The sequence below is a fragment of the Pipistrellus kuhlii genome, unplaced genomic scaffold, assembly GCF_014108245.1.
Source record: "Pipistrellus kuhlii isolate mPipKuh1 unplaced genomic scaffold, mPipKuh1.p scaffold_m20_p_11, whole genome shotgun sequence".
Lineage (NCBI taxonomy): Eukaryota > Metazoa > Chordata > Mammalia > Chiroptera > Vespertilionidae > Pipistrellus > Pipistrellus kuhlii.
The window spans coordinates 19,466,147-19,487,585 of NW_023425416.1; the positions used below are offsets into that span (position 1 = coordinate 19,466,147).

Genomic DNA, 21,439 nt, shown 5'->3' on the forward strand with positions numbered 1-21,439 from the left:
TGCCAATAGAAATGAGAGAGAGAAAAAAGCTGGGGTAGCAATGTTCCTCTCTGACAAAATAGACTTAAAATGAAGGCCATCAGAAGAGATAATAAAGGTCACTACATAATAATAAAGGTATCTATCCAACATGAGAATATAACCCTGGTAACCATAGATGCACCCAATGTTTTTTGTTTTTTGTTTTTTTTTAACTAGAGGACTCGCCCTAACCGATTTGGCTCAGTTGACAGAGTGGACTGAAAGATCAAGGGCATGTACCTTGATAGCGGGCACATCCCCAGTAGGGGCTGATTGATGTTTCTCTCATGATGATCTCTCATCGATGTTTCTTTTTTTTCCCTTTTTTTAAAATATATTTTATTGATTTTTTTAGAAAGAGGGATAGAGAGTTAGAAACATCGATGAGAGAGAAACATCGATCAGCTGCCTCTTGCATACCCCCTACTGGGGATGTGCCCACAACCAAGGTACATGCCCTTGACCAGAATCGAACCCAGGACCCTTCAGTTCGCAGGCTGACGCACTATCCACTGAGCCAAACTAGTTTCGGCTCATCAATGTTTCTAACCCTCTATTCCTCTCCCTTCCTCTCTGTAAAAAATCAATAAAATATATATATTTAAATCTAGAGGACTTTAAGGGTGAGATAACAGCAATACAGTCATACTAGGGGACTTGAACATCTCACTAACTTTACTGGATAATCTTCCAGATAAAAAAAACAAAAACAAAACAAGAAAACAGCCAAAACCGGTTTGGTTCAGTGGTAGAGCGTCGGACTGCGGACTGAAGGGTCCCGGGTTCGATTCTGGTCAAGGGCATGTACCTTGGTTGCGGGCACATCCCCGGTGAGGGATGTCCAAGAGGCAGCTGGTCAATGTTTCTCTCTCATCGACGTTTCAAGCTCTCTATCTCTCTCCCTTTCTCTCTGTAAAAAATCAATAAAATATATTTAAACAAACAAAAAAAAACAAAACAAGAAAACAGAGATTCTAAATGATACACTGGATCAGATGGGTTTAATTGATATTTATGGGACATTTTACCCCAAAGCTGTAAAATATACATTCTTCTCAAGTACACGTGGTTCATTGTCAAAGATAGACCACATATTAGTACAGAAAACAAGTCTACAAGTTCAAGATGATTGAAATCATATCAAGCATTTTCTCAGATCACAACGCAATGAAATTAGAAATCAACTACAGTAAAAATACTAAACATTCAAACACAAGGAGGCTAAGTAGCATGTTATTAAACAATGAATGGGTTACCAGTGAGATTAAGAAAGACATTAAAAAAAAAAAAAACTTGCTGTAGCCCTAGCTGCTTTGAGTGGAAAAGTATAAGTGTTAGCCTGCAGACTAAAAAGTCCAGGTTCAATTCAAGTCAAGGGCTCCTGCCCGGGTTGCAGGTTCAATCCCCAATAAGGGGTGTGCAGGAGGCAACCAATCAATGATTCTCTCTCTGAAATCAATAAAAGTATATATTTTTTTAAATTGCTGGAAATAAATAAAAATTAAAATACAACCCAAAATCTATGGGATATAGCAAACATGGTCCTGAGAGGGAAGTTCATAGCACCACAGGCCTACCTCAAAAAACAAGAAAATTTAATAATAAACTATTTAACACTACAACATAAAGAATTAGAGAACAATAAGAAAAGCCCAGAGAAAGAAAGATTAGAGCAGAAATGAATGACATAGAGGTAAAAGAAATATTAAAAAGTCAGTAAAACCAAGAACTGATTCTTTGAAAAGATAAACAAAATTAATGAACTGCTAGCCAGAATCATCAAGAAACAAAGAGAGCCATAACCAGTTTGGCTCAGTGGATAGAGCGTTGGCCTGTAGACTGAAGGTTGCCAGGTTCTATACCGGTCAAGGGCATGTATTGTACTTTGGTTGCAGGCACATCCCCAATAGGGGGTGTGCAGGAGGCAGCCATTAATGTTTCTCTTTCATCGATGTATCTAACTCTTATCCTTTCTAAAAAAATCAGTAAAAACAGCCGGTATCTAACTCTTATCCTTTCTAAAAAAATCAGTAAAAACAGCCGAAGCCAGTTTGGCTTAGTGGTAGTCGGTCTGCGGACTGAAAGGTCCCAGGTTCGATTCCGGTCAAGGGCATGTACATTGGTTGCGGGCACATCCCCAGTAGGGGGTGTGCAAGAGGCAGCTGGTCAATGTTTCTCTCTCATCGACGTTTCTAGCTCTCTATCTCTCTCCCTTTTTCTCTGTTCAAAATCAATAAAAATATATTTTTTTAAATCAATAAAAACATACTATAAAAAAAAAAGTGAGAGCACTGCCAGTATGACTCAGGGGTGAAAGAAAATACCATGAACAATATGCCAACAACCTGGGCAATGGACAAATTCCTTTAAAAAAAAAACTTCCAAAACGAATTAGAAAACCTGAATAGGCCAATAAAAACTGAATAGAGGCAGTAATAAAAAGAAAAAAAGGAAAGAAAAAAGAAAAAACTCCCAGCAAACAAAGCCCTGATATGGATGGCTTCACAGGGGAGTTTACCAAACCTTTAGAGAATAAGTACAAAGAAAGAGAATTACAGGCCAGTATCTCTGATGAACATAGATGCTAAAATCCTCAACAAAATATTAGCAAATCGGAACCAGCAGAATATTAAAAAGATACACTATTACTAAGTGGGATTTATTCCAGGGATGCAAGGCTGGAACAATATTTGCAAATCAATAAACATGATATATAAACAAATTGAAAGACAAAAATCACATGATCTTATCAATGGATGCAGAAAAAGCATTCAACAAAATTTAACACCTATTTTTTATAAAAACTCAGAAAATTCCATATATGGCAAACCTACAGCCTACATCATACTTAATGGGCAAAAATTAAAACCATTTCCTCTAAGAACAGGAACAGGACAGGGATGTCTGCTTTCACCATACTTATTCAACAGTACTGAAAGTCCTAGCCATAGCTGTCAGACAAGAAGAAAGCATAAAAGGCATCCAAATTGGAAAGGAGAAAATAAAACTCATTATTTGCAGATGATATGTCATGATATTGTACATAGAAAATCCTAAAGCTCAACTGGTGTGGCTCAGTGGTTGCACATTGATTTATGAACCAGAACATCATGATTCTATTCCCCATCAGGGCACATGCCCAGGTTGTGGGCTCGATCCCCAATAGGGGTGTGCAGGAGGCTTAGTGGTAGTCGGTCTGCGGACTACCACTAAGTCAATGATTCTCTGTCATTATTGATATTTCTATCTTTCCCTCTCTCTTCCTCTCTGAAATCAGTAAAAATATATTTTAAAAAATAATATCCTAAAGATTACCAAAAATCTCTAGATTTAATAAATGAATTTAGCAATGTAGCAGGATACAAAACCAACACCCACAAATCAATGGTCTTTGTATACACCAATAATGAATTCTGAGAAAGAAACTAAACAAACAATCTCATTTACCATTGCAACAAAAATAACATACTTAGGAATAAATTTAACTAAGGAGGTAAAAGACTTGTACTCACAAAACTACAGGACTTTGAAAAAAGAGATAGAGGAAGATATAAACAAGTAGAAGAGTATAGCATGCTCATGGATTGGTAGAATGAACATCATCAAAATGTCCATACTACCCAAAGCAATCTATATCTTCAATGCAATTTCTATTAAAATACCAATGGCATATTTCACAGATCTAGAACAAATACTCCAAAACTGTATATGGAACCAAGAAAAGACCCTGAATTACTGCAGTAATCTTGAGAAAGAAGAACAAAGTTGGAAAGATCACAATTCCAGATATCAAGTTATACTACAAGCCACTATATTCAAAACAGCCTGGTGCTGGCACAAGAACAACCATATATATTAATGGAACAGAACAGAAATCCACCCAAGCCATTCCTCCCAATTAATAATATTTGACAAAGGAGGCAAGAACATACAATGGAGTCAAGGCAGTCTCTTCAGTAAATGGTGTTGGGAAAATTAGATATATGCAAAAAAATGAAGCAAATATAAGTCTAGAAACCATAAAAATCTTAGAAGAAACCTTAGGCAGCAAAATCTTAGACATCTCTTGTCACCATATGTTTACAGATACATCTCCTAGGGCTGTGGTTTGACACTCTGTTGACTAATGAGTTTGTCGACCACTGTTCCTAGGGCAAAGGAAACTAAGGAGAAAATAAATGGGACTACATCAAAATAAGCTTCTGCACAGCAAAACAAACCAACAAAATGAAAGAAAAGCCTATTATATGGGAGAACATTTTTGGCAATAAATCAAATAAAGAGTTAATATCCAAATATATAAGAACTCATACAACTTAACAAAAAGAAAACAACAACAAAAAACAAACAAAAAAAAAGACAAGCAGTCCAATTAAAAAATGGGCAAAGGGCCTAAATAGACATTTCTTCATAAGTGGACTTAAAGGCTAAGAAACAAAATGAAAAAATACTCAAAGTCCCTGGTCATCAGAGAGATGCAAATTAAAACAACAATGAGGTAACACCTCATACCTGTGAGAAAGTTTACCATCAAATATAACAAGTGTTGATGAGGATGTGGAGAAAAAATAACCCTAGGACACTGCTGATGGTAAGTGCAGCCATTGTGGAAACAGTATTAAATATGGAACTGCCGCCGAAACCGGTTTGGCTCAGTGGTAGAGCGTTGGTCTGCGGACTGAAAGATCCCAGGTTCAATTCCGGTCAAGGGCATGTACATTGGTTGCGGGCACATCCTTGGTGAGGGGTGTGCAAGAGGCAGCTGGTCGATGTTTCTCTCATCGACGTTTCTAGTTCTCTCCCTTCCTCTCTGTAAAAAATCAATAAAATATATTTTTTTAAAAATATATGGAACTGCCATTTGAGCCAGTGATCCCACTTCTGGGAATATATCCTAAGAGACCCAAAACACCAATCAGAAATAATCTATGCGCACCCCCCCACACCCCCCATTTCATAGCAGTGCAATTTACATTAGCTAAGATCTGGAAACAGCCCAAGTATCCATCAGTAGATAAGTTGGTAAAGTTGTGGTACATTTACACCATGAAATACAATGCAGCAGTAAAAAAGAAATAGCTCTTACCCTTTGAGATAGCATGGAGGGACCTGGAGAGTATTCTGCTAAGCAAAGCAAGCCAGTTAGAAAGACAAGTATCCCATGATCTCTCATATGGAATCTAATGGCCAAGTAAACTGATGATCAAATAGAGCCAGAGACAGAGAAGCATGGAACAGATTGTGAAATCTCAGAGCGAAAGTGGGGGTGGGTGGGTGGGAAGAGATCAACCAAAGAACATGTATCCATGTATGCAAACCCATGGACACAGACAATAGGGTTGTGAAGGCTGGGGAGGGGATGGAGGTGGGCAAGAAGAGGTCAAAAAGGGGGAAAGGGAGCACATATGTAATACTTTGAACAATAAAGGTTTTTTTTATTGGTTTCAGGTAGGAAGGGAAAGGGGGGGGAGACAGAGAGAGACATCAATGATGAGAATCGTTGATCAGCTGCCTCCTGCACACCCCCCACTGGGGATCAAGCCTGCAATCCAAGCATGTGCCTGATCGGGAATCAAACTGTGACCTCCCGGTTCAAGGGTCTATGCTCAATCACTGAGCATAAATTTATTCACTACAGAATAAATCTAAAGCTAGTGAGCCTATATAAATACTCTTTTGAGTTAATAATTCTATATCCAGATGTTTGTCCTAAAGTAAACAAGTGCACACTCAGCTGGCATGGCTCTGTGGTTGAGCTTCCACCTATGAACCAAGGGATCATGATTCAATTCCCCGTCAGACCACATGCCCAGGTTGCAGACTCAATTGCCAGTGGGGGCATGCAAGAGGCAGCTTATCTATGGTTCTCATCAGTGATGCTTCTGTCTCTCCCTCTCCCTTTAACTCTGAAATCAATAAAATGATTTTTTTTTTTTTAGTAAACAAGTGCAGAAATATGTAAGAGCAAGATTATTGCTCATTGAGGCATAGTTGTAATAGCAAGAAAAATTTTTAATATATTTTATTGATTTTTTATAGAGAGGAAGAGAGAGGGATAAAGAGTTAGAAACATCGATAAGAGAATCACCAATCAGCTGCTCTTGCACACCCCTACTGGGGATGTACCTGCAACCAAGGTACATGCCCTTGACCGGAATTGAACCTGGGACTTTTCAGCCCGCAGGCCGATGCTCTATCTACTGAGCCAAACCAGTTTTGGCTGTAGTAATAGCAAAAATTTTGAAAAATACTTCAGTGGGTTAAATTTTGACAATATGAATGTCATACAGCCATTAAAATTTTAATTGTTATAGAAATTTTTTTTTTACCATGTATTTCCGAGTAAAAGTAGAAAGTTATTTAGTGTGATTTAGACAAGAAGTCAAAATGGCAGTATAAATACACCAGGATATTAGCAGTACATTACCTTGGGGTTGTGATTTTAAGTTGTGTTTAAATATGTGGATGTTTGTTTATATAATCCTGAAAAATACTTGAGTAAAGATTAAAAAAGATGGATAGATTTTATAAAATTTGAAAGTTATGTATGGCAATAGAAATGTAAAACTGGAAAAAAACTTCATAAATATAATGCTATTAATAGAAAAAATGCAATTGACCACTAGCTTATAAACTTCATAAGGGCACACATCAGGTTGTTTTGTTGACTGTGATATCATAAATGAATGACCTGTAAGTTGATTTGAGAGATGGGTTCATCTGTACTTTCCAGCTTTTCTACAGTGAACTTGGTCACTTATATAATTGTAACTTTTTAGATTTTAAAGATTAACTGTTAAGACTTTTGAAATATATAAAAGGTATCCTATCTAATAAAGAGGGGATATACTAATAGACCCTCACGCCATTGCAAAGATGGCAGCACCCACAGCCAATAAGGAGGGGATATGCTAATTACTGCCACATCCTCAAAGATTATGGTACGCACAGCTAATAAGGAGGGAATATACTAATTGACCGTCACGCCCTCAAAATTGGTGACGCCCAGTCCTCTCAGCCCCAGCAGGCCCAGCCACTCCAAGCACCTGCCTCCAGAACCCCCAGTCCCCTCAGCCCCCCAGCCACCCAGGGCCAGCTGAGGCTTGCACTGCCGGCAGTGGGAGCAGCAGAGGTGTTATGGGGCATCACTTCGCTCCAGTGCCTGAATTTTCATGCATTGGGCTTTAGTTCTAAATATAAGTCACAAAACACATTTGTTTTTATATACCTAGGCACTTTTCAAAAGGAGAAAGGAAAAATAAGAAAGTATATTTAATATCTGAAACAAAAGAAAAAATACAAATATACTTCCAATCTGGGAAAATAAATTCTCAGATATCAAAAAGGAAAATATATATTTCAGGTATTTTTTGCACTTAATCTTCCACTGTATTTAAAACAGCAGCTGTTGGCTAACATTCTAATATACAAATAGATAGACTAGTAAAAACACACCTTAAGAAAATTAAAATCTTCTCAAGTTCAGTGACTCAAAACTCTTTCAGTTAATTCTTACATTAATTCAAATAGTTTCCCAGTTGTAATCACATCCTAATCATTACTACCAGAATAATATTCCTGATGCACGACTCTGATCACGACCTACTGTCCCAAAGCTTTTCCTTGAGGGACTGGAATAAATGTTACTCCATTCACCAAGCCTTCCGGATATAATTTAATCTAGTGATTAATAATGTAAATGGGAACCAGATTACCTGTATTTATCTCTCTACACATCAAATTGGTCTTTAAAATGGGGATGATAATAGAGGTGCTGAATTTATAGAGTTGTTCAAATGAAATCTGATTAATTCACATAAGCACATAGTATATGCCTGCTATATAATAAGCATTAAAAGTATAATTATTTTTTACTAACAGAGCAGTATGATCACCTCTGTTGATATTTTTAAACTTATACTAAATATATGTTTTCTGTTTATTACAAGTTTGTAAATACCTTTGAATAAATTATATGATGACCATTTTGCACACACATAATCTAGTTCAGTCATTTTTATATAGTAGCTATTAAGTAAATAAATATCTTTTAACTATTGTAAATGAATAAAAGTAAATTTTTCCTCAGAGAAAGCGAGATAGGTTCTTTGGTCTGAGTATTCATTAAATATACACACACAAACACCTGCGCGCGATAGCCCTAGCAGGTTTGGCTCACTGGATAGAGTGTTGGCCTGGGGACTGAAGGGTCCAGGTTCAATTTTGGTCAGGGGCATGTACCTTGGTTGCAGGCACATCCCCAATAGGGGAGTGTACAGGAGGCAGCTGATTGATGCTTCTCTCTCATCGATGTTTCTAACTCTCTATCCCTCCCCTTCCTCTCTGTAAAAAATCAATAAAATACATTTATATATATAATAGTAACTTCCTTTTTAAGTGGACCTAAAAAGTATAGAAAGTATAATGTTCTAATTAGGAAAAGTTCCAGCCTAGTTTTTTTAAGTGGTTGGGAGTTTTCATAGAAGTCATTTCAAAAATTAGTGGTTAGATATGGAATAGGTAATTATGTATACCTCTTTTCAACTAAAGCAGAATGCCACAGAAAGCTTCTGAAAAATGGCCCCCAAAAAAATGTTTAAGAGAAGATAAAAGAGAAAAGAGCTATCTATGTAGTTAGCATTCAGGAAACTTGAGCTGGTGGCATGTTAATTAAGTAGAAGGTGGTTTTAACAAAGTGACACAAATTTGTGTTTTTTGGAAACTCAGTGTAAAAGTTAATTTATATTTTCCACTGAAAGAAATTAATTAGCTCCAGGGATCAGTCAGAACTGTCAGTTTTATCTGACAGTTCTCTGGGAGATACTTTCAAAACAGAGTGAAATTAGAGAATATCTTTGGGCTTTTGATTTGATTGCAGGAGATAACAATGGATTGAGACAAAAGAAAAATTCTAGCCATTGTGGGGTAGAAATTAATGGCTTTATTACCAAGCCTTCTTTTGAGCTGTGGTTTTGGCCTCTCATCTGAACTTTGTATTTCACAGATTTGTTGAGCCCTTTAAAGAAATGGAAGTCTCGCTATCTGATGGAGCAGAATGTCACCAAGTTACTTCGGCCTCTTTCTCCAGTCACACCACCCCCTCCCAATTCAGGCTCAAAGAGCCCCCAGCTGACCACACCTGGCCCATCTCACCCAGAAGAAGAATGTCGAAACGGATACAGCCTCATGTTCTCACCCATCACGTCTCTTACTACTGCTAGTCGCTGCAATACTCCTCTGCAGTTTGAGGTGATTTGGGTTTGGCTGTTGGGAATGCTGAATATGAAGTCATCATTTGCACCTTCTCATTTCAAATACAATATCATTCCAAATGCTTCTTTACCATGTTCCTTGCCTGTCTCAGCAAGAGAATGGGAACCCTCAGGGTCAGTGTGACCTATTACCTGGTAGCCTCTCATCTTGGCAGTTCACATACTTACCAAAGTAGGAATAATTATACCACAGATGACATTCATTTGCCTTTTGCATGCAGTCCATTATTCTCCCAAACTTGAGGTAGTAAGCATGCTAGATCTCCATCTTAGGCTTTACTCTCTACGTGTTAAACAAGCCTCTAGTAGCCTAGTAATCATTTATGATACAGCCTGAGACCTCTGATTATAATATTTGTGTCTTTGTTTCTAGGCCTTTAAATTAGTTAAGTGTCTCTTTCCCTGTTTTTTTTGTATTCTCATTATGGGCTCAGTGAATAGGGATTGAAAAAGCCTGTGGTTTATGACAAATGAGGGGGTTTTCCTTATTCTAAGTTACTTTCCCTTTTTATTATACTGTGTTATGAATAAGACAGGAACTAATAACACGTTTATAAAAACAAAATTAATTACATTCACTCTCTAGATATACATTAGAAATGTATATCTGAGTTATTTCAAGACAATTCTGAATCACTTTAGTATTCAAGTTTGGGTGACACCAGATTTTCAGAGTAGATTCCAGGTATATAAAAATATACCTCATTTATTGCATGTTGCTTTGATTTATAATTAAACAGATATTTTTTTAATTCTCAGAAAAATTTGTTCTGATCACTAAACACTCAGCTCTGTCCCTAACTTGTACTTCTCCAGATGATTGTCCTAACCAATGCCATCCCCCTCCTTGTTCAGCTTTATGAGAGCATGGGGATGAAAAATATCTGGACTTGTAAATGGCTAACTCAGAGAGGTAGAACCTTAAAAACAGGAGGTAGCTATACCTAAGCTAGACCATATGAACTTGACTTTTGGAGCAAGCCTCTTTCTGGTGGGCAAAAAATATTCCTGATTACATTGGATTTCTAATAATTCCCTGTGGCATTCTTTTTAGCCAAATAGTAAAGCTAATTTTACTTGGTCTAATTGCAGTTGATTTTTCAATTAGCAGCTAGAGTTTGATAAGTAAAATTTCATGAGAGGACATTCTCCCCGGTAGGCAGCATGTTATATTAATAGGGATTTATACCTTGTCATTGTAGGTTTTACTATAATTAAACATAAAATTAGAAGGTAAGTTGCCTTCCCAAACAGCCAAGTATAGTACTCAGTGTATTTCCTATCCCTTATAATATTTTTGATAACTATGAAAGTGTAAAGTGTTGCATATATTTTTTTAAATCAAAGATCTTTTTATTGATGCATAGATGTTAGAATAGCAGGAATGGGGAAAATGTTATATATAATGTATTAAATAGTCCATCCCTTTATAAAGTTCAGTGTATGTCTCTACTATTTTAATCTTATTATTTAATTGATAAAATTTAGCCTTTCTAGTCAATTAAAAAACAAACTTCACTCTCCGGACCATCTTTATCATTCTAATTGCCATATTCTTTCCTACTTTCTAGTATAAGAAATTGTGGGGAACCTTATTTACATCCAAGACTGTGACACACAGAAATACCAAAAGGTGTCATGAGTAAAAATCAGCTTGGTTGGGGAAAGAATGTTTTTGAAAGAAAAAATAAAATACATTCCAGGGGAAAAGTGAGAAGTTTCTCCAACTCCAAGACAAGGAGTTAAGGAAACATAGTGGAAAAGAACAAGATTGTAAGGACTGGGGACGAAAAGCAGAATTAAGAAGACACACTTAATTTGCCCCTCCTTCCCACCATAATAATCCTTCTCTTTCTGCCTTGTGATCCATACTCCACTATCCATCTCACACTCTCTACCCACCCCACCAAGTAAAATTAATAGTCAATAAATACCCTGCTCTGCTGAAGCAGCCTCATTTCGCCTGCCATAGACACAGTTGTCTGTAGTATACAACATTAAGAACCCCCTCCACCTTCACCTTACCCCTGGCACCCTGAACTCTTCGTCACAACTACCACCATCATTCTTTCCACTTTTTACCATTCACAACTTCCCATCAGAGTTCACTGCCCACTTTGTTTGAACTGGGTTCACTGCCCACTTTGTTTCACCTGATCAGATACCTCAGGTAAAAGCCCTAAGGGTAAACCTATTTTGGAAGCAGGGACTCTCAGAGTATACACAACTGCTTATTTCCCTCTTTCTAAAAGTACAATGGATTTTAACATCAGAGAATGTCAGTAGGTGTGGTCAGATCCGATTAGATTATGTCAAGACCTTCTAGTCTAAGCTACAAAGTCCATCAGTAATATCTTCTATAACTGTCATTTAAGAGAAACAGGCCATCTCCCTAGCCCTGTCGTCTGCCAGCATGCTAAGTGGTTCCCTGAATAACAATGGAGGGCCTGTGTCACATAGGAAAATGAGGAAATGTAATGTTCAAGAAGGGAGTGTGGAGTGAAGGAAAAAGATTCCCCTAAGGAGGAATAAGTGGTCAGATACCCAATAACAAATATTATAGGTTGCTAAATTCTCATCTAATATAAAAAGAAATATACAGTTGACCCTTGAACAACACGGGGGTTAGAGGCACTGACTCCCTGCGCATTTGAAAATTTAATGTGACGTTTCACTCCCCAAAAACTTAACTACTAATAGCCTACAGTTGCCTGGAAGTCTTACTGATAACATAGTCGATTAAAATATATTTTGTATATTTATTATATATTGTATTCTTACAATAAAATAAGCTAGAGGAAAAAATTTTAAGAAAAGTCATAAGGAAGAAAAAATACATTTAGAGTACTATATGTATTTATTTTTTTTAAATCCATGTATAAGAGGAACTGCTTGTTCAAGGGTCAACTGTAATAGTGAAATTTCACCTCTTTCCTGATACCTGCTTGAGATGTTTACTTATAGCATGAAACATAACCAGTTTATTCTGAAATGCTTTCAAAGGCACCAGGAAGCATTTTAACAAGTCATTCTGTTCATTGAGATGAATTCTGCAGTTAAACATTTCCCCTGTGCATTCTTGTCCCTCCAACCCCACCCAAAAAAAAAAAAAAGTTGTGGCTAACTTTCTATGCTTGCTTTTACTTTATTTTTTGTTTTGTTTTGCTTCTTGACTTCAAGTAGATGAATAACAAGATGCTTTTCCCTCCTCTAGAACATATCCTCCCCTGAGAGTTACCCTGCGAATAGGCCCGAGTCCCTGTCACCCGAGGTAGTTATCACACCATCTCAATCACACTTGGAGGCTGATAGTGAGTGTGCATGAGTGTGTGGGAAGGGCTGGGATATCCAAGTGAATGGGGTGATGGGCTGGAGGGTGGCCGATTGGTCACTGTAAGTTGAATGAATCTTCCCATGTATGACTGTTGTTACTCAGAACTCTCAATGTAGGTGGAGGAAAACAAAGTAGCTACGTGTGTGTGATGGGGTTTGTTTTTATTGTTGTTGTTTGGGGGAGGGAGTGGCTAAAGAGTTTAAAGGAATAGTATCTAGAAGTAAAGTTTAATGAAGGCTGAAAGTATGGTAGGAGCCTTGTTAAAGAAAGTCTGACATAATGTGTGTTTGTTAAAAAGGAAAAGTTGGGTCAAACGTTGGTAGGAGCTATTTTTTTATAATTATTATTTTAGGTTGATAAAGGAGCAGCTGGTTGGGAAAGTAAGGCAGTAATTTATGCCTTGTTCCTGGGTTAATCTGAGAGCTCTGTTTCACTGCATGTTTTGGGTTTTGGTTGGTAGATTGAGGAACTTCTTTAAAATGTTGAGAGGCAGGCCTCTTGGCTCTCTACATTATTATTGCTCCTTACTGGGTACACAGGAAAACTATGGCAGCCCATGGCTTTTGTGACCTGGGCCTCCATTCTGCGGTGGTTGGAATATGATTGCCATACAAGTGGAATCCCTTAGGACAGTGGTCAGCAAACTCATTAGTCAACAGAGCAGCAAACCCGCAGCTTGAGAGCTGCGTGTGGCTCGCGAGCTGCAGTTTGCCAATCACTGCCTTAGGATGTTAATTGAGTGCTTTGCTCAAAAACCCTGCTGCTATGGAGATGTAAAGTTCAGACTTTAGTAGTAGTATTTCTTAATTGGACAGAGGTAGTAATGATTAATTCCGTAAATCCACATAGAGTAAAGACTCTCACAGAACCTTTTAGAAATTAACTGTTAACACACACCTCTCCTTCTAATAAAAAATTAGTATTAAACATAGTGACAGTTGACCAAATTCCAAATCAGTAGGATTTTATAGAGGATTGTGAAACTGAGAAAGGTTGTATATAGTGTACTAGAGGTTTTCTGCGTGGTTTTTGCTGTCTTACAAGGAAAGTACAGGGCATTCTCTCCTCAGGTGCTAAAGGTTCTAAGATAGCATATTTTGGAGGCTGATATGGTGTGATATCTGGGTTTCTGGAACCATTCTTTCTAGAGTTAGTTAGTTAGTTAGACCTAGTAATGGAAAATCTTGGTATTAGGAAGTAATGATAATCAAATAGTAGATGGGACTTATTTTTGGTACATTTCAGCATTTCAGATACTCTGCAGTGATGGGCATTAATGGTAGTGTGGTGTGTTGACATAGATTAAAGGATAAATAAGAATTGAGTGACCAGAAGATTTTATGAGGAACATACCTATTTAATAGTGAAAGTGAGTGAATAACTGATTGGTTGATGTCTTGATGCCATTCTCCTTTACTGAACCAGTACCTTAAATACTTGACTTTCCATCTACTTTCTACTTTCTTTCAACTTTTCCCCTCCTTCCACCTTCCATCAATATTAACTTAGAAACGAATAACACCAGAATCCAGTTATATAAGCCAGCTGGTCTCTCATCTCTAGCATACATGGGGCTCAGGTAAATCCCAAATTAATACTGTCAATCCCTTAATTTAGTGCAAGGTGATTCAGCAAACTTGATGAAAGGCTAAGCAGGCAAAGTAGTCACATTTGGCCAAATATCTAATTCTGCTTTTTCATCATTCTTCTCCTGAAAGATTTTAAAGTAATTTGGGAAAGGTGGGGGTTGTTAGAGATTTGGCCTGTATACATATTGCTACATGGGACTCTTACAGATGTTAATGGCATTCTCTCTTCTGCTTTCATTCCTTTTGTCTCTGCTGTTCACCTGTGCCCCTCTTCCCTCCTTTCTTTTCTGCCCTTTGACTGTTTTCCTTCTCCCCTACCCCATGTCTCCATTGATTTTTATTCTTTCAGCTTTGTCACCGAAAAGATCTGGACTTGACAAAAGTAGGCTACCTTGACTCCAACACTAACAGCTGTGCTGACAGACCTTCCCTCATCAACTCAGCTCATTCTGATCTGGCTCCTCATCCCTCCATTGGGCCCACCTCTGAGACCGGCTTTCCCAGCAGGAGTGGGGATGGACATCAGACCCTCATGAGAAACTCGGACCAGGCATTTCGGACAGAGTTTAACTTAATGTATGCCTATTCCCCATTGAACGCTATGCCTCGAGCAGATGGATTGTATCGAGGGTCTCCACTAGTAGGAGATAGGAAGCCTTTGCATTTGGACGGGGGATATTGTTCCCCTGCAGAAGGATTTCCCAGCAGATATGAACATGGTTTTATGAAAGATGTCTCTCGTGGATCCATGTCACCTGGTGGTGAAAGAGCTTGTGAAGGAGTCCCATCTGCCCCCCAGAATCCACCACAGAGGAAAAAGGTAAGTTTCACACGATACAGAGCACTAACAATAGATACTTATGAAATTACCACCATGTGTTCAGCACTGCTCTCAGTGTGAGGAAAACAAAGATAAGTAAGACATGGTCTCTGCCATGCCCAATAAAATACAAGCTGTTTTAATACAATTTGATAAATTTTGTAAATAGCAAATTTAAATGCCTATTGTGTATGTGCCATACACATAGTAGGCAGTTCAAAAAACATAGCAGTGGAAAAGAATATTAGTAATTAGCACTTCCCATGTTCTAATTACTGTTAAGCTTTATTAAGCACTTAATCCTCAAAATAATCCTGTAAGATAGGTAATTTCCCACTTTGCAGAAGAGGAAACTAAGGCAAGTTGAGTGACTTGCACATGGTCACACAGCTAGTAAATGGAAGAGCCAGGATACTACCCAGGTCTGTTGGATTCTCAATTGCATGCTCTTATTGCCACCATGCTATATTGCCTCCTAGGTTATGCCCTAATGGGCTCAGAGCAAGTGATAATTATATTAATAAGTAATTAATTATAATGGTGATGGATGCTTCAAAATAGTTGTTCAGATGTGGTGAAAACATCTTAACAGGGGAACCTGCCTAGTCAGATCTGTGGAAGGTGCTTTAAAAACAAGCAAGAAGCTCTTGGCCAGTTTGAAGAGTGGTAGAATGAGAGATAGCAGGTCATTGATTTAGTTGATCTTAGACAATAAGTAGGAATCAATCATCCAACAAATGAGGGTGAGAATATAACAAAAGAGGGGGCAGAAGAATTAATTATGTAACAAGTAATTATGGATGGGATGTGATTGTAAACAGTTGAGTGTTGCCATGGTGTCAGAAGAAGACTGGGCAGAGTAAGGAGGTGAATCAAGAGATATGGGCAGAGTTGGGCTATAGAGAGCTAGCTAATGGTTTGGGACTTGGCTTTTAAGCAATGCCTGTTCTAAAAATTACAAAGCCAAAAGTTCGCTTTTTATATCAGTGATTTTTCAACTGATATATTTGGGGGTTGGCACAGAAACTTTTATTGGGAAGGGCTAGAGAAGCTAGATGGCTCTGTGTGTGTGACACTCACACATAATTGCAAAATATCTGTAGTACTATTGGTAAAATGTAGCCTAGTGGCTTTTTACATTTATGTTAAAATAAAATACATTACCAAAAGGTATTATTATAAACTCCTTTCCAAGATTGTGTCTGAAAAATGCATATGTAAAATTTATCTTATTTTGAGTTTTGTTGTATTTTACATTTGGACAAAAAAATGAAAGCCCTAAGAAGATAGAAGGAGGGAACACTGGCAGATAATTTGGAATAAAACAGCAATGGATTTTGAAGACTTGCATGAACAGCATTGTCTATCAGGAACAAAAATGGAAATAGACTTTGGATTTCTGGTTTCATTGTATGCAAAAGTGATTGAAATCATGATTTATTTCAGAATTATTGCTGAGCACCTGCTATTGGCCAAGTTCTGTGTTGGATGTTAAAGATTTAAATAAAATAAAAATAAAATAAAAACTTGGTCTTTGCCCTGATAGACCGTACAGTTTAGTGGGAAAATAAGCAAGACATTGTTACAGACTACGAGCAGTGTAAGCCCAGTGCACTGTAGCAGCACAGAGAAGGTATGCCAGGTGGAGCAGGGAGAGGATTGTGTTGTGGCAGTCAGAAAGAATGAGGTAGATGAGCAATGAGATGGGGAGAAATTTCCAAGTCTCTATTGGTTAGAGCTGACTTGCTACAATAAGAAGTGAAATTATTCCCTTTCTCCTTTTATACTATTGTAGTTTCTCTATGTGTATGACAAACACTAATGAATCTCCTGAGTGTATCTTGGAAATTTAAGTACATTTAATAATCCTGAAGAATTGGCTTTTTCTTTTGCTTGGGGTATTTTTTTATATTTTATTGATTTCATAGAAGAGAGAAAGAAAGAAACATTAATAATGAGAATCATTGATTGGCCGCCTCCTGCACTCCCCATGTTGGGGATCGAGGCCCCAACCCAAGCATGTGCCCTGCCCAGGAATCAAACTATGACCTCCTGGTTCATAAGTCAACGCTTAACCACTGAGCCACGCTGACTGGGCTGCTCTCTTGTTTTAAACAACTGTCTCTAAGGATTTCTAAGGCATTAGAAAAAGCCATCAGTCACCTGGAAGGCTTTTTCAAACTGCATAAGCTCCCAACTCTGCACCCTCCCTTTTCTAGGAGCTACCATTGTTGCAGATAACTGTGAGAGCACTGTCATCTCACAAGTTTTTCTGAAGGCAGAAAAAATGTTGAGTTTTATTAGCCCTCAAAGATATTATTACCTGGTGTCTTCTCCTGCTCACCAATATCTAACTGATGTAAATATGTAGCTGTGCTCAGATCTGCCTCATACCTGACATAAGTTGCCAATGTTGGTACTTGCTTTGTTTGCATGGCTTGCTAATGGTTTTATAGGGGTCCATTTCTCCCGATTGCTACTGATCCACTAACAATGTCTAGAATCCTGTTTGTTATTTCCTTCCTAGGTATCCCTGCTGGAGTACCGCAAACGGAAACAGGAAGCCAAGGAGAATTCTGGTGGGGGCAGTGACTCTGCACAAAGCAAAAGCAAGTCTGCAGGAGCTGGGCAAGGCAGCAGTAACTCACTTTCTGACACTGGTGCCCATGGTGTGCAGGGATCCTCAGCCCGAACCCCATCTTCCCCTCACAAAAAGTTCTCCCCATCTCATTCCTCTCTGTCCCACTTGGAGGCAGTAAACCCATCTGATTCCAGAGGCACTTCATCTCACTGCAGACCACAAGAGAATATCAGCAGTAGGTGGTAAGTTGATATTTGATGCTTTAATAATTAAATTAATCATTCCCAGTTTTATTTAAAATGTATGGGAACACTTATCTGAGAAAGCCAGACAATAGTGCCCTCAGTCCTGTTCGGCTGATTAAATAATATCAATCAGAACCACTCCCTACCCCCAGCTTTACAAAAGCAAACAAATGCCACCGATCCTGTTGTACACCACTTTGAACTGCATACAGTATAGTATTTGCTGGGCCCTTCCACTGCCTCTGATGTTATTTCATATGCAAGGTAAATCAGGAGTTCAGCTCAGTTCCACTTTAAATTGCCAACAGAAGTCTCAATTCCACACAGCTAGCAGAGAGATAAGACATATTCTGAAAGGACTTGTCTGGCTTAGGGGAGACCACAAATAACTAATAGTGATGAGTGAAATAGAGGATGAGGCAATTCAGTGATCTTGAACTGAAGAAATTAAGTCTGGGAAAGAGGAGGTGGGGCTCAAATAATATTTATTAACCTATGAAAGATGTATTAAATAGTATGTGCCAGGCACATGACTTCACAGGAGAGAAAACTTCGCATTTCAAAATGGGGGTTGAGCACACTCACCCTCTTGTGAGCATACCCATGACTTTCCCTTCCGCCAGGTGTGTCACCTCTGCCTTTCTCTTAAGCTCCAAGGGCCCTTCTTTTGCCTCTCTAACTTGTGCCCTGAGCCCATTTCTTCTTTGGCTCACTTTTACTACCTCTTTAACTTTCTTAACTTTCTCTTTTAATTTGGCGGGGTGGTTAAAAGAAGTAGACATCTTTAAATTTACTTTTTCCTTGATTGCTTTTTTTTACACATCAAGATGGAATATAATTGTTTTTTAATTTTTTATTGTGCTTTTTCTTTAAAAGTCTTTTCTTTTGTGTCTGACATAGTTTGAGGCAGAGAAAATACTTCATTTTAAATTGATGTCTAAGATTTTTTTAAGTGAATATGTGTACAACCTTTGTCAAAGATTCAGTTCGGACTCTTGATCTGAAATCATGTGGCATAAACTTGCACCATGTTGCCTTCACAGGATGGTTCCCACATCAGTAGAACGACTCCGAGAAGGAGGGAGCATCCCCAAAGTCCTCCGAAGCAGTGTGAGGGTAGCCCAAAAAGGAGAGCCTTCTCCCACCTGGGAGAGTAACATCACAGAGAAAGACTCAGGTAAGCCTAAGGCTCTGTGTTGCCCACCAGTTCAGGGACGTGTGACCAGGCTCCAGACATTTCATAACAAATGTTAGGCTGAGGTGAGTCAGCTTCTTATGTGGTTGGGCTTCATTGTATTCATGGTTCCAGCGTGGTTTGCTTCTATTCTTTTGGGCTACAGCATTCTTAAGATCTACCATTGCTTTCTCTCTGTCTGCTTTTTTTTTTCCCCCCCCCCCCCCCCCCCCTTCCCAAGGGATACCTTTTGGTAACTCATCTGTCCAAAGGCCTGGAAATCTACCCTGTTGGAGGATGAAGAGAAAGGAGACAGGAGTCAGATCAGGCATTTAAGACATAGCCCATAATTAACCATTCCTTTGCCCTTGTCGCATGCTACACTCACCTTATTTGTCAGAAAGAGAGCAGCATGGGTTAGTGATGGCATTGGTGATTGCAATAAACAATGGCTATTTCTCACTTTCTAAGAAGCCAAGTTGATTTGTATTATATCCCAGACCCTGCAGATGGAGAAGGCCCAGAGACCCTGAGCTCAGCACTCTCAAAAGGAGCGGCCGTTTACAGCCCTTCCAGATACAGCTACCAGGTGAGGCGAGAAATTGCTCATCTCTGGACATAGGAGTATGTTCAGGATGCCAGTGTTTTGAGATGCCATCTTTCTGTATAGTTTTAGCAACTTTATAAATAAGCCATCATCTGCTCACCTTTGGGTAATCAAATCATTCCAGAAAAATAAGAGATCAGAGATAGCTATTTTGCTGTGTTTGGTATTCTAAAAAGACAGTAGTTACGATGATGAAGTAAAAGGAGGGTGTTTTAAATATTCACAAACATAAATGGCTTAAATAGGGACTTTTTCACCTCTTTATCTTTTTCTTCCCAACTCTTTCTAGCTCCTGCAGTGTGATAGTCCACGGACAGAATCACAAAGCCTCCTTCAGCAAAGTTCCTCCCCCTTTCGAGGACATCCCACCCAATCTCCAGGATACAGTTATCGAACTACTGCACTGAGACCTGGAAACCCCCCCTCTCACGGTTCTTCAGAATCCTCCCTCTCCTCTACGTCCTATTCTAGCCCCGCCCACCCTGTGTCCACAGACTCGTTGGCCTCATTTACAGGGACACCAGGGTATTATAGCAGCCAGCCACATTCTGGAAACAGCACGGGCAGCAGTCTTCCAAGGAGGAGCTGCCCTTCTAGTGCTGCTAGCCCTACCCCACAGGGGCCCTCAGACTCACCAACCTCAGACTCGGTTTCCCAGTCCAGCACAGGAACTCTGAGTTCCACCTCCTTTCCTCAGAACTCTAGGTCGTCATTGCCATCAGACTTACGGACTATCAGTCTGCCCAGTGCTGGGCAGCCCACTGCCTATCAGGCCTCCAGGGTATCTGCGGTTTCCAATTCACAGCACTACCCGCACCGCGGGAGTGGGGGTGTGCACCAGTACCGACTCCAGCCATTGCAAGGGTCAGGAGTCAAGACTCAGACAGGACTTTCCTAGGGCTTCTGGATTTGGGCAAACAGAACTGAATGAGCCCATAGCTGCTTCCTTCCAGCTGCCTCTGGAATCTAGGCCAAGCAGATTGCTGGGGAAGGGGGTACAAGGTGCCAGAGAATTGGGTCTGGTCGACAAGAAACAAGACTTGTGGTCACAACAGGCTCAGGCCTTGGAGAAAGATGTAAATCTTGTCTGAAGCAGAGACTATAAAGAAGTTTCTCCCTGCTGTTAAGGGTACATTGTTGACAAGCAAATGGTGTTTCGGTTAGTAACGGTTCTAAGTGCAATGAGTTGTGTTGAAGCCTCCGTCTCCCATCCTTGCTTGTAGCCTGTAGTCACTTGTGCAGTGAGGACATCTTTTTAAATCCAAAAAAAAAGTTTTCTTTTCAAAGGAAAAAAAAATGTGAAAAGAGCCAATCTCCAAACCCCAAGCCATCTGATAGTGTTAGGGTTTTATGCACTTAAGAAAAAAGGTAGGTATGTAAATGTTCACCGGAAGACAACCATTCCAAAAGCAGATATCCAGCCAAGATGTGTCCACCAAGAACGTTCCTACCTTTGTCTTTAAATCACTGAGAAATAGGCAGGGATAGTGAATGTGCTTGGAATGTGCTCTGACTAAGGGGTGCCTGGCTCTCTGAAGAAAAGCTTGTGGTCAACTCTTGATTATTCAGGAGCAGATTAACCAAGTAGATTGTCTGAGCCCCCAGCTGTTACCATCCCACTCCCCTTCCCCAAGCTATTTCACAGCTCAGTAACCCATGAAGGTAATAGGTAAAGAAAAGAGGAATGATAAGTGAGGTGGGCCAATTGCTACTTATCAGCTGTTGGCAATAAATTTACTTAGGAAGGATCCCAGATGGTTTGGGAATTCTTTGAATTTTATTTTTCTACTCCCAGT

General features: G+C 39.1%; 1 protein-coding gene across 24 annotated transcripts in view; it reads left to right on the forward strand.

The window, feature by feature from the left end:
* The window catches only part of SETD5 (SET domain containing 5), an 85,093-nt gene extending 64,090 nt beyond the window's left edge, over window positions 1-21,003 (forward strand). For 17 of the 24 annotated variants that reach the window (XM_045579128.1, XM_045579127.1, XM_045579132.1 and 14 more), the window contains 7 exons: window positions 9,026-9,270; window positions 12,508-12,564; window positions 14,566-15,036; window positions 17,564-17,859; window positions 18,906-19,039; window positions 19,537-19,625; window positions 19,933-21,003. In XM_045579128.1, coding sequence (XP_045435084.1) covers window positions 9,026-9,270; window positions 12,508-12,564; window positions 14,566-15,036; window positions 17,564-17,859; window positions 18,906-19,039; window positions 19,537-19,625; window positions 19,933-20,541 — 1,901 coding nt within the window. In that variant the 3' untranslated portion in view covers window positions 20,542-21,003. The remainder of the gene's footprint in view (window positions 1-9,025; window positions 9,271-12,507; window positions 12,565-14,565; window positions 15,037-17,563; window positions 17,860-18,905; window positions 19,040-19,536; window positions 19,626-19,932) is intronic. The other 7 variants (XM_045579130.1, XM_036431000.2, XM_036431004.2 and 4 more) reach the window with 1 other exon arrangement.
* Window positions 21,004-21,439: the final 436 nt, after the last annotated feature.